Source organism: Epinephelus lanceolatus, chromosome 13, assembly GCF_041903045.1.
Source record: "Epinephelus lanceolatus isolate andai-2023 chromosome 13, ASM4190304v1, whole genome shotgun sequence".
Classification (NCBI taxonomy): domain Eukaryota; kingdom Metazoa; phylum Chordata; class Actinopteri; order Perciformes; family Serranidae; genus Epinephelus; species Epinephelus lanceolatus.
Genome location: NC_135746.1, coordinates 41,398,307 through 41,411,736, shown reverse-complemented (window position 1 = coordinate 41,411,736; position 13,430 = coordinate 41,398,307). Strand labels below are relative to the sequence as shown.

Sequence of the window (13,430 nt, the reverse complement as noted above, 5' to 3'; positions counted from 1 at the left end):
TCTGGGTATCCCTGGATAAGAATGATCTTCAATGAAGAAGCAGGTCCGTGGAGCTGGTTAATTATTATCACATCGTAGAGTTGCCACCCGTCCCGTTTTCCCCAGAATTGTTCTCTTTTTTCATCAGCTGTACATGTACATACATGTAGGATGAACTGGAACCTGGTCCATTACCCAAAAATCTAATAGGTAAAAAAGACACAAGGCATACTGTTGTTCAAGTACGTAAATAAGAGTCAGGAGACAACATCACTGCATAGAACAAATATTGACGAGGAACCAACATGTGTTTTACTATGAAACTTTGATTAATGATGTGGAGAAACTGTGATACATTGTACATATTGTAGATTACAAGCACAAGGTGAAGATGATTATAAAATGCAGCTACATTTTAGTAGAATGGTTTCAGTAAACATGACAGCTAAGACATCTGACTGTACCAGTTATTTCTATTCATTTGTTTTTGTATAATACAGAAATCTGTAATCTCAGTCTGCTGTGGTAAAATTAATTAATTCATGGGTTTTAACGGGGAATGTGTTAGTAGCAGAATTTGCAATAACTTTGGTATTATTACCCAATACAAGCTACATTAGTCTGATCGTAGATAAGCCTGCTTAGATTAAAAAAGGAGTTATTCTTTACACCACGTCATGTAATAGCTGAGTGCTGCTGTTGGTGTTTCCATGTTATGTAGTAACTGACTATATTGTTAGAAACCTTTTGTACTCTGCAGCAGATGTTTTTAACTTCATTCAGTCAGAGGACAGACATATAGTTGTTTCCATAACATCAGATAAGTTACAGTTATCATGTTACAGCTGAACTATAAGATGGCTACAAAATTAAAACTTACCACTGTGAAATGTTCGGCCCCAGTCTTTGTTGTTTACTGGCTTGTGTTTCTTCACTCAAATTGATAATGGCAGACGGCCGCTGTCATTAGCTTAGCCTCAGCCTCCAGAGTTGAAGTCAGATATGGTAAGGGGCGTGACGTTTCCGATACACGTGATATATGCACCAATCACAACAGACTGAGTGAGCTGACCAATCAGAGCAGACTGGGCTGCTGGGGAGGTGGGACATAAGCCCAAACACTGCGTTTCAGACAGAGGTGCTGCAGCATTAAGCAGTACAAGACAAATAATGTGTGTTTTGAAAATTAAAGCTATTTCTATTTCTAAATCTATTTCACTTGACCCCAGTATTTATATCAATATGACCCTCAAAATATGCATAATAGGTCTCCTTTAAACCTCACTGCAGAACACAGTCCCTCATTTATACACACTAAAACATGAGTGTTGACTCAGAAGACAACATGAAATAAGACAGGTTGATCTACAGGAGAATAAATATCTGAAAGCAGTACAGAATGCCTGAGAGTCTTACTGCATTATATTCTGTTCTATTTTCATTTTGACTTGTCACCTACCACCTAAGTTTTGTTTTGCTTGACATAAATAAATACATTTCAACCATAAATTGATGCAGAAAAATTCAGCAGAATGCAGGAACTGAGGTGTTTGAGGCTGAAAATTTCCTAGGGAATGACCCCCAAACCCCCCACTTGATATGCCTCTCTTGCATCGCCTCGTCTGCATCACTGTATGGGTAGTAAAATAAATGTCTAAGTAAGCAAAGTGTTTCACTGTACATAACTTTATTATTTTAGTTAAGAATTATGAGAGATGTCCCTCTTTCTTTGCTTGAGTACCTGCCCCCAAGGACGCCGGGACTGATGGATGATGTGTCTTAGTTATTTCTTTCTTCCATAATAATACTCCAGCTAGATGTAGCCTATATAAATGTTACACCTTGTTGAGTGTTAGTGTATTCATCATGTGTTTTAGTAACCAGGACTGACTCTATATCTAAAAATGTCGAGCAGTTAGGAAAAAAGGGCATCAGGTGGACTGTCTGCTGCATGCACAAATGCAGAGCCTGAGTGGCATTTCTCTGTAAATATCACCCTGGACCTCAGAGAGAGAGAGACTCTCAACTCACTGGAGCAATAAAGACAGACACGAGCATGACTAGGGTTTATTACTTTTAATCAATTCAGCTAGCTACAAAATGTCCACCACTTCACACACTGACAGGATACAGAGAGGGAGTCTTTAATATTACATGCGTTGAGGACATCAATCTCACGGTTTAACCTATTGTGTCATTCAGGTTTAGGTATTTAATCACCTTACTCTAACTACTTGACATTTTGGCGATTTGGTGTGCATAGCTCTAAAGTACAGAAGCAACAAAAAACCCTTTTGTATGTATATTCTGTTTAAGAGTATAGTTATTGTTATTCAATATGATCATTATTTTTACCAATAACAAACCACACGGGGAGAATAAACTTACAGATACAGTCTTCTTATAAAAGTAAGGTCTCTCAGAAATATGCGTCTTTGCTTTACATTGCAAACGTTTATTTTTTTTTTTTCAGAGCATCCAAAACCTATGATACAGTACACAACCAGTCCTCATCTTTCAGCACATAATCAACATCTTCATCATTGAACTGCATAATCATTTAGAAAACAGGTCTTTTTTTGCAATACAACCCCAAGTCCTCATTTTTTTTCATCTTTATCTCACTTTTTTGATCCCTTTTGCATTATTTTACAACAAGATGGTCACAGTTGGTAAATATATTGAGACAAAAAGAGTGGCACTATTGCAAACTTGCAGGAGTATGGAACGATCAACTGTGTCCTAATACTGAGCATGCGTTTTGTCAATTTGCTACTGCCATGTTATCATTTTTTATATATATTTTTCAGACAGGTTTTATTTATAAGACTAAAATCTACCATTTGTCATGCAGAGAACGCACAATTCACATCACTTGGAATGCAATGTCTAATACAGCTACAGAGAGTCTAGTTGCACATTGTCTAAACAGTAACTCAGTATGATTGCGATGGAGGAAGATGTACTGTATCAACGACTGCCTTTTGATTGTAAGTGCCCTTTATAATCCCATTTGTCTGTACCGTTCCTTAGTAAATCATTACTCGTGTTCCCATCGGTCTTCTCCCTTTTGTCGTGACAACACCAAAAGAAGGAGCATGACAGTAGCCTAGATGGAATGACAGCTTTACTAAGACGATACTGAGATACTGAAAAGGAAAAAAATAAAAACAAACAGCTTATATCGCATTCCTGTTATATACTTGTCATCCAGAGCAGTGTACTTTTATATGTATATATATATATATATATATATATATATATGTATATATATATATATATATATGTATATAGATAGATAGATAGATAGATAGATAGATAGATAAAGATAATAAAAACTTCACAGGTGAGCTAGAGAGCCATCAAGTCAGCACTATATACAACCTTTGGAAAGAATGATATACGGAGTATAAGAAATCATCTTTTTACGAGGACAATCATCTTGAAAAAGCTCGACAGACGACACACAGAACAACATTTACAATGGGGAAGGGAGGTGATATGTGCATGTGTGCAAACCTAGAAGGTCAATACCATGATAAAAGCATGTCAGCGCCTGTAGATGTGCGGCGCAGGACGCCGGGACGATCATGCTCATGGCTCAGGGCATTTAGCCACTGCCCAGCATCTTTGTGGCACGCTGGTTGGCCTCATCAATCCTGGTCTTGTTGGAATCAGCCTTGGTGAAGGAAAAGGGGATGAATAAGGAGGAAACAATATGAGTTTGGTTATACTGGTTGTTATTTTAAGCCATGTTAAAAGGAACATGTATCGAATTCAGCAAAGGTGCCCCCAAAGTGCAGCCAAGGGTGCCATGGCCACCCAGATACAATTAATGCCCCCTTTTGCAAAAATAACTGGAGGCCGACATAAGTATCTTTAAAGCACTGTGGTTAGCACAAAGGTAGTACTATCTTGTGGAACTAGAAAACCTAAGGCATCAATTGATTCAAATTGATTGATTGATTGATTGATTGATTGATTCGCTTCAAATTTAAGGCCAAAACACACTGGCGGTGAATGGAGCTCGTTAAAAAACACAATATTATTTTCAGCCACACAACGGCTAGATGCGTGTTGGTGCTCCTGGAACGCCACCCCGCAGCACTTCATGCCACTGTCCTATTTCCAGCCTCACCACCCCTGGAATAAATTAATTTTCCCCCCACTTGCTCTCTGCTTGTACGTTCCAGCTCCTGTAACAGCTCTTTTCTTCTGCTCCTCTGGCAGCTTGACTCCTCTTCTCACCATGGATGTATAAAAAGAACGCTGTTGCTGTTGCTGTTGCTGTGTCTCATGTGTGACTCACTGTTTGATCCAAACGACTACTGGCTGGCGAGTCATACAGTAGCTCACTAGCCAACACATGCCCACATATGATTTAATGCAGAGGTGGAAGCGGTACACATCTTTCAGTAAAAGTAGTAATAACTTTGTGTGGTTGTCTGTTCATGAGTTGCAGCGCAATGCACCTGGTGAGTGCTAGAGGCGGCACTTGACACAAGTCACCTGACGCGTCGTGCTGTAGCGAGGCCAGTGTCTTTTCAACTTTACGCTGAACCAGGGTATATGCAGGAATCCTGAGGTTAATTTCAATACCTTTTTAAGACTTTTTTAAGACCTTCCAAAAAAACCTTAAGACCTCATCGCCACTTCAAGCTGTCGTTAGCAGCAACGCATCTTTAACTTACTAAACAGTTATTGTTTGCAATTAAACCTATGGAGCACAAACATACAACAGAACTCAGATAAGATGAAAAGGAATAAAGCTTGAAAGAATAAATTAAACCAAAGGCAGGTTTATTAAAATACACCTTAGGTCATAACAAGTAACACAGCGCTACAGCTCAACATCAGCTATTCAAGGCCAACTTGCTGAAAACAACAACCTTATGGCTAGCCCCCTGCATGTGGGATTTAGGGCTGATCCAAAAAATTCGAAGCTTCGAAGCTTCGTTCGATGGCATGGGATTCGATTGTGGAAAAAAAAACGACTATCCAGCTTTTTTTCTTCCGTTTTTTTGGGGGGACCTTGAACGCAACACTAATCATGCCGTCCGTTTACGGTTGTTTTTTGTCCCCTTTAGCCATATGTAAATTCAAAGAACTAGAAGCAATTTCTGTTAGGCATATAAGATTTCATGTTCCAATTCCAGTTTGTGTTTTTAATTGATTGATTGTTTTTGGTTGGTTGACAAATAAAGGCCGAGTAAAGAAGTCATCTGGTCTGACTGTTGCATAAATTGCCTAAAAAAGTTTCACAGTAAATCAGAAAACAGGGATATTATTATTGCCATGGGTTATTTGAAATGGACAAAGGTATTCTTTATTGGTGAGTTAAGGGACAATAGCTATCATGGAATTAAAAAAGAAAACATCTCCGACAAGGAAATAGAAAGCCCGACGTGCAATGAATGGAGACCTATTATCCTGCTTGAACACAGACGACTAAATTCTTTCAACAATGTGACTCAAAATAATGATAAAATAGATTTTATTGATATAAAATAATATGCTGATGGTGACATTGAGTCTGATGTCAGTGACACATACTGCCCTGAGTCGCGCATCTGTCTGCTTGTGCTGCAGTGCGCCGAGGGTTTTAATTTTTAGTGTTAAATCAAAAGTTAAACACTACTTATCAGCAACCAGAAGTGTTTTTTCGTTTGTGAATATTTTTATCTTAATTCTAGGGTTGCAAGAAACTACTTTTTTCACCATAAATTGTAAGTTATTAACTTTTTTGGACTTTTTTTTTCGCTCAGCACCCCCACACACACACCCGATGGCAGTCCGAGCGTGCCTACCTACACATCGTTGTTTGTAATAGTCGCGAGGAGGAAAATAAATTATACATTCATGGATACTTTTTGTCAAAGCTTGAATGCCAAGAAAATTGAATACTTCATAAAATCGCGATTAAGACTTTTTAATACTTTTTAATGGCCTTACTTTTCCGACATTTGATTTATCAACTTTTAATACTTTTTAAGACCCCACGGACACCCTGTGAACTTTTGGTGAGGAAACAACTGATGTGGCCATTTTTATTAAGGTCCCTTGAACTCTCACCTCAAGATATCTAAATGAAATTGGGTTCTATGGAGACCCACAAATCATCCCTAAACTTGAGAAGGCTTGTTCCCAGTAAATACTGACTGCTATACTGTTTCCAGACGGGCAACTCGCATTACATCACCCACCAGCATGAGCGTTTAGTAGTCCGGTGCGGCACAGTGCATTTTGGTAGTTGTAGGTTTTCTGCCTCTTGAGCAAAAGCAAATGCTTCAGTCCTTTTCCTCTGTTTTCTCTGGTCATGTAGCACCCATTTCAAAAGCAGTGGTGCAGTGGAGGGTATACTCAGGTGTACGGGGTATACCCACTTCTTTTTCCATCCAGTTACAGTATACCCACCTATCAGCTAAAAAGCCATTGTAATACGTAGGAGACTATGCCTACTTCCTCATCGGTAACCTACCTATGTACCTAGCAGTACACCCACCTCATCAACTACCAATACACCACTGTTCAAAAGTATTTGTGTACTGCATAGACAGCACAGTTTCATATAAAGACCATCTTCACAGGAGTGAAATACATCTTTAAATAAGAAAACGTTGATGGGAAACTTTTGTCATTATGATTCTTTTTGAAATAAAATATCAGTCAAAAATTAACTAAATATTTATAGGTAAAATCTTTTCTGTCTGGGAAATATTAAATTAAATGACTCTTATCTTCACAAATAATATATATAAAATCTAATATAAAGTCAAATTTGGCTGGAAAATAAGTTCATGAAAATTAAAAACTTTATGATGAATGAGATAAAATGAAATCCAGATCTTGTTGTGTGTCCTACCTTCTCCATGATCCTGTCGATCTGGCGGTTCTGGGTGTCGATCTCGTTGCCCATGTCCAGGGCCATGTGGCGCAGGTTACCGATGATGCCACCCACCTGCTCCAGGTTCTCATCCATCTCATTTTCCCGGGCATCATCTGTTACCCTAAATACACACACAGAGAAGGGCAAATTTAAATACTGTGACGTCTGCACCAACCCCAGACCACACACACCACATATTGCCATGTTGACTAGGTTGAGAGAGGTGCCGCCTGCTCCCTCTGTGATGCTCTCATCCACATTTCACCACTGATCCTTTTCTTGGCTGACCTTAGATCACGTGTGGACACAAGTGGGATCAGTGCCGCCGCTCTGCATAAGCAGAATACGCAAAGTGCGTTAGGCCTTATCATTACAAAAATTGTACTGAAATTTTTTTAGTTAGTTATGGATAGGCCCACCATTGTATTTCATATGTATGTCAATGCAGGCAAAATTAGATGTTTTTACTTAATATATAAAAGATATTTGCCTCACCCTTCCTCAAAATGGTACAACTTTGAAGCCTCATTTTGTAGTGGCTATACAGTGGAATTACTACTGTCATGTCATGCCCAGTGCCCCAAAAAGACTTTTTCTTATTGATGTACTTAACAGAGAGACGTCACAAGCCCCACTAAATGACCTGTTTCACTATCAGGATTTGATCTATTTGGCCTGGTAACATTTGGATGTAGAAAAGCCGCAAGATGGAATCATATTATCCCCAATCAAGTTAGCAGAGCGCTAAACTGGAAGTAGCCTGCTCGGCTGGTGGAAGTCTCTAGTACACCTGCTCTATGGCCATACTATGTAGAAGCAGTAGCAATCATTCACGTAATTATATACGCAGCTGTTAAACTTTTTTGGCTTCATGTGCCACTGAGCAACTATTATAGGAATGAATGAAGTCTCACCTTCCGTGCACTATTCACTTCTTTTTATACATCCATGATTTCGTGATGTAGAATTTGACTTTGGAAGCTCTACTGTGTCGTCTTCTGAATTTGTCTGTGTTCACCTTGTTTTGCCCTCATGGAGCCAGGCCAGCATTATTGTATAATTACGTAGACTAACCCCCGACAGAAAAAGCAAGCAGGCGAGAACGGAAACAGGTTTGAATCTGGTTGAGCATCTAGTGCCCCCTGGGTAATGCAGTTTAATTAGGGCTATTATGAATTGCCCAGAGAACCTGATATGGAGAGGACAGAAAAGAGTATTGGCAGTGTGTGAGAAGTGTCTGTGTGCAGGACAAAGTCACAGTATACCAAAGATTAAATTATAGAAGCCTTAGTACTGCGTACAGGTGAGTACTGGCCCACTCTGAGCAATGCTTTGGCTCTTTCTAACCTTGAAAAGACTTTTAGCTGATGAAGAATACAATAGTATGGAAACAGTATTTTTTGCTGTACACGTTCATTCACTTCAAATTGATTTAAAGCAGTATTCCAAACTTGGAAGACATGCTATGCTACTGTAAGCATGCTAACATGCTCACAATAACAATACTGACAATGATGTGCAGTAGGTATAATGTTCACCATCTTGGTTTAATGTGTTAGCAGTCCTAACATAAAAACCATACAAGACAGCTGAGGCTAATGAAACACAGAGCAACATTGCGTTCCATAAAGTGCTACGCTAAATGCTCAGATTCCCAGAGTGCAGAGTGTGGCAAACGCCCACATCTCTCCAGTCCCAAACTGAGACTAACCCAATGACTTTATCAGCTTTAGTATTCTATTCACAGAGGAATAGAACTGTACAACAGTTTCATGGTGTATGCTGTTTTCATGGGTTTCAATGTAAATACATTCAGCTGATATTCAAAACTCAAACTGATGAATTAAGGGGTTTTTTTTGTTTGTTTTTTTCCTACTGTCATTTTTATCAGCTTTTTTAAAATGTATGAAGTCTAAGTTTTGTGTCAAATGTTTAGATTAAAGTTTACATTAACAGAGGGTTGCAGAAAATTTAGTTGGTTAAACACATATAGACACAGATACAGATAATGTTGTACTGGCTCACCCCTTCTGCAGTCTGTAATATCTTGTTATTGAAAATAGAGATTTCAGTAGAGGTGATATTTTTAAATTACATTTTAGTCTTCTCTCTTTTGTCAATAATATTGCATGTTGGTTACAGTTTTTCCTAACAAACATTGCACAAAACCAAAAACCTCTTCCGGAGAAATAGTTCGACATTTTGAGTAATACTCTTATTTGCCTTTTTTGCAGAGAGTTACATTAAAAGTTCTAACCACTCTCATGTGCAGGGATGCACTGATATGATATTCTGGGCTGATACCAATGTTAAAAATAACCATCTGTCAGACGGACTATACTGATTATGTTGTTCTACAAATAAAATAAAATAAAGTTGACTTGACTTGTTGTTATTTTCTTTTTGTTGTAATTTATTCCCTTTTTCTCCTGATTCCAGTCTTTATGCTAAGCTAAGACATGAGAGAGCTATCAGTATTGTGTCCATCTGTCTCCTTCAATCTAAAATGTCTGCACCACCTCCACATGGACACTTGTATTCCTCTCATATGCACACACACACACACACACACACACACACACACACACACACACACACCTCAGTCCATACTTTTCCATCTCCTTACTTCTCTACCCCCTCATACCTGCGGATGAAGCCTCCACTGATGGCCATCTGTTCGCGCTCATCTACCACACGGGCAGGCTGGCTGGCCACCACCCCATCCTGGTTGTTCCCCCAGGCCTTGCTGGCTCCACTCTTCATCCTGGCCAGCGACAGCGAAGGGGAGGATGAGGATGAACAGTTACTCAACTGGCTGAACGACTTGCCATTTACCTCAACCAGGCTGGCTTCCCATTAATCAAATCTACACAAAGAGCCTTGCATTTGAGGTACTGCTGCGGCATGTATATATCAGTATGTGGCTTGATCAGCTGACACAACGTGTTATTTGGTTTCATGCATCCAGCACATAAATATATGGTGGGGACTAGACTAAGTCAAGCAAAGCATAGCAGGCACAGACTAGTTGGTAGATTGGGTTTAGTAGGTACAGGCTCATTCTGGTGTTATACAATAGTAATGTATGTGATGTTATATCTTGTAGGTATATAACATATTGTTTGGAATCAGGCACAGGTCACATTTGTCTATTTTGTACAGTCTAGGCATGCATTTTAATAACTGCAACATGTGGGATGACTCAGACAATACTCCCCTTTTTTCCCTTTAATCCATCCTACTGGCACTTCTGTGTAGTTGCAATGTCATCCTCCCTCCCCACACTTCCCCCCTCCCATAGTTAAATGTCCCAGTGTGACAGAAAACAGAGAAGAGACAAGCTTTTGGCAGACACACAACACAGAGGGTACAGGACTGTCACATCATTAGGAGGGACAACGAGGAATGCAGAGAACACACTGCCAAACGACAAAAGGAAACAAAACAAGAAACTGGAGGGAGTCAACAGAGAATAACACCATGGTTAACTGTTCCTACACCTACTGTAACACCCCCACCCTCACTTGTTTTTTTTTGTGTTTTTTTTTAAAGTCACCACTTTTCTCCCAGGTTCAGAGGCGGATGTCAAGTCATGGTGAGTCAGAGGAGGAAAATAATAAGGATGACACTAAAACATCCCAAAGATTCTTCAGTATCTGCCTCTGTCTAAAGAGTAGAACGTGTGTGACAAATACAGCTGCAAATACAACAACAACATCAGAATTAGTGTGTTTTGGCACCAAAGAGTCGAGGATAGAGGGCAATGTAATACTCTTTTTCTACACAGTAAACTAATATATGTGGGTTTACTAAATGTGGGAAAACCAACTAAAATAGGTGATAGACTCCTGTTCTAGTATCAGAGCCGTGTAGAAGAGTATGCCTTTCTGTGTTTTTTTTTTTCTTTTGGTGTATCACCTTTGACCATAGAATGTATATAAAGATGGACAATGCTTTTCCACTTTCCCCACTGCATAAAAATGAAGACAGAATATCCCAGACATGGCTCCTGCTATCTTGCACTGGTGATATCATTTGGAGCCAGAGTCTGCCAGGTGGCAATCCCCAGTGGTATTGAGGTCCCTTCCAACTAATTGCTAAACAAATAGCAAGCATAGCTGTCAATCATCACCTTAATTCCTCTTTTTCAACATTAGATTTACGAGTTAAAACCAAACATATCAGACAAACAAACACTGGAACATACAATAACATGATACGAATTACCTAAAAGACCTAAACACGCAGGAACCATCTTTAGGAAACATTTATTTGACGCGTACTTTGAGATTTGAGTTTGGCTCATGCCACATCCACTAACATGGAAGGCGTAGGGTTTATGACCTGTACTGCAGCCAGCCACCAGGGGGTGACTGAGATGTTTTGGCTTCACTTTTGGGTAGGTGTCACATCGCTCATCTTTATATACAGTCTGTGCATTCGACATCACAAGTGCGCAGCAAAACAGGGTTAGTAAACAGTTTAAAGCAGCATGGAGGCCAGTGAAAATGTTATGGTGGTCACTTCTTTTTTTTTTTTAAATGTATTACTAATTCAGTCTCCCTTTCAAACTTGGTGCTGACTAATCCTAAAAGATGTTTAACTGCTGCTTGGATGTACTTTATGGCGGTGTATTATTGCATGAAGCTAGAAAAGAGGTAAAAATGCCAAGTGTCAACCTCCAGGGCTGAAAAATAAAGCAAATGCCAAAAACTGCAGTTCCTCTAATGGTCGCTTAAGGCTGGCTCAAAAAGTGAATCAATCCACATTGAAAGTCTTGTTAAAATAAGGCAGACAGTAGGTGCACCTGGCTTTGAAGCCAATTTTTGTAGTGGCTGGACAGTAGAATTCGAGTCGAGTTTTTATATAACTCACCTGTTTACATTTTATTAAGGCTTAAAGTTACACAAATTTAAGAGCAGGGCACCTTTAGTGACAGGCTGTCTGCCAGGTGTCGCTACAGTCTTTGAGTCAGATCCACAGCTCCACGCTCTCGTCCAAATATGCTCACTTTTGACTCCAAAAACCCAAGAAAGCAACGGCAGCCGATCGCAGCTGAAGCTAAGAAATAGCCATGACTACTGTAATTAATTTGTCTGGGAATGAATGCCGATTATGATCTTGCTTTTGTCTTTTGTGGGAAAGGTTAAAATGGATTACTGGGGTTTTTGTCCAGTGGAAAAGAGGCTTAACAGAGAGATGTTCTTTTTTTTATTTCTGTAGTTATGGTTTTATTGTATCTGTGACTCCAGAATTTTAAGCCAAGCACTTTATACCTGTTCCATTCTTTCTCCTGAGAAGTCACTCATATATATATACATATATATATATATATATATATATATATATATATATATATATTTCATCATCCATTCAACAATATTTTGTCATTTCTTTGCTCATATTGTGGCATCAGTTGCTGAATTTTGTATAACCTTGGAGTGCTGTGTGGATGTATTCTAGCTGCATCAGGGATGGTGATGGCTCAGCCTCCTACACTGCTTTTATTAATAGAAATGGACTGAGGCAAGGCTTTGCTTAGCTCCCTCTCCCTGCTGACACACACCAGTATTGTAAACACACACGCTACCCTTGTCTGAGTCCTTTCATTTTGATCCTATTTCTTCCCAGTGTTTTTTTCTTTTGCCTTTGTTTCTTAATATTGTGTATAATTCTCCTCTCCTCTCCTATTCCATCTTCACATCACTTTCCTTTCATTTTATATCCAGTTTGCGCTCCTTTGCAATTTGCTTCTCTGCAGTCTCATAATGGATATAATGCACTTCTCTAATCAGCTTTGCTGTGATTGAGCTAAAATGATCTGATTAGATCATATGAGGATTGCAGATCCCGTGGTAAAACTGAACTCATTCTATCTAATTCATTCCCTGAGTGACCTACAAGTTGAGCTATCCACCAATCAAAATCCACTGATGGTATGATGCAGACAGCAAGAATCCAAAGATATTAAGTAGCAGAAAACCAGGAGTCAGCTAATTCTGACAGGCAGCCAGCATGCTGAAGGGATTAAAAATACCTCAGCATGTATGATGGAATTAGTCTAACTTTCTGAGTGGAGAAAGAAACCCAACAAAAACATGTCCCCTTTGTCCTTATAGTGTCCATCTATGTGTGCATTCAGTTTGAGTCAACTTCCCAGCAGGCCATCATGCCACTCTCTGATATGGCTGACCTACATGTGAGCGAGTTCCCCGCGGGAGAGGGAGCTTAGCGAGCAGTACTGTTGAACAGGATAAAGCCTGGATAAAGGCTTATTTAGCACAGCGCTCTGCGGGAGAGGTGGCACTGCAAAGAAACTGCAGCAGAACCAGAGGGGGAAAACAAGGCAGCAGTGGGCTGGATTGCCACGCGGAGCCATGTAAAGACATGAGTACCACCAAGTACATGCACAGTGGCATGATGTACCCATTTACACATCAAACATAGCTCCATCCCTGAAAAACATCTTACTGCGCATGTGTCCTAACCCAGTTTCACATCCCTCCTGTTTTTCTCTTTTGCTGTGAATGTGTCAGACTGTCATTTCTCTCTTCTTGTCATGGGT

General features: G+C 39.6%; 1 protein-coding gene across 2 annotated transcripts in view; it reads right to left on the bottom strand.

The window, feature by feature from the left end:
- Positions 1-2,040: 2,040 nt before the first annotated feature.
- snap25a (synaptosome associated protein 25a) overlaps positions 2,041-13,430 on the bottom strand; it is a 59,373-nt gene continuing 47,983 nt past the window's right edge. For both annotated transcript variants that reach the window (XM_033649420.2, XM_033649421.2), the window contains exons 6-8: positions 9,510-9,629; positions 6,842-6,986; positions 2,041-3,658 (exon numbers count right to left, since the gene is read on the bottom strand). In XM_033649420.2, the coding sequence (XP_033505311.1) occupies positions 3,590-3,658; positions 6,842-6,986; positions 9,510-9,629 (334 nt within the window). In that variant the 3' untranslated portion in view covers positions 2,041-3,589. The remainder of the gene's footprint in view (positions 3,659-6,841; positions 6,987-9,509; positions 9,630-13,430) is intronic.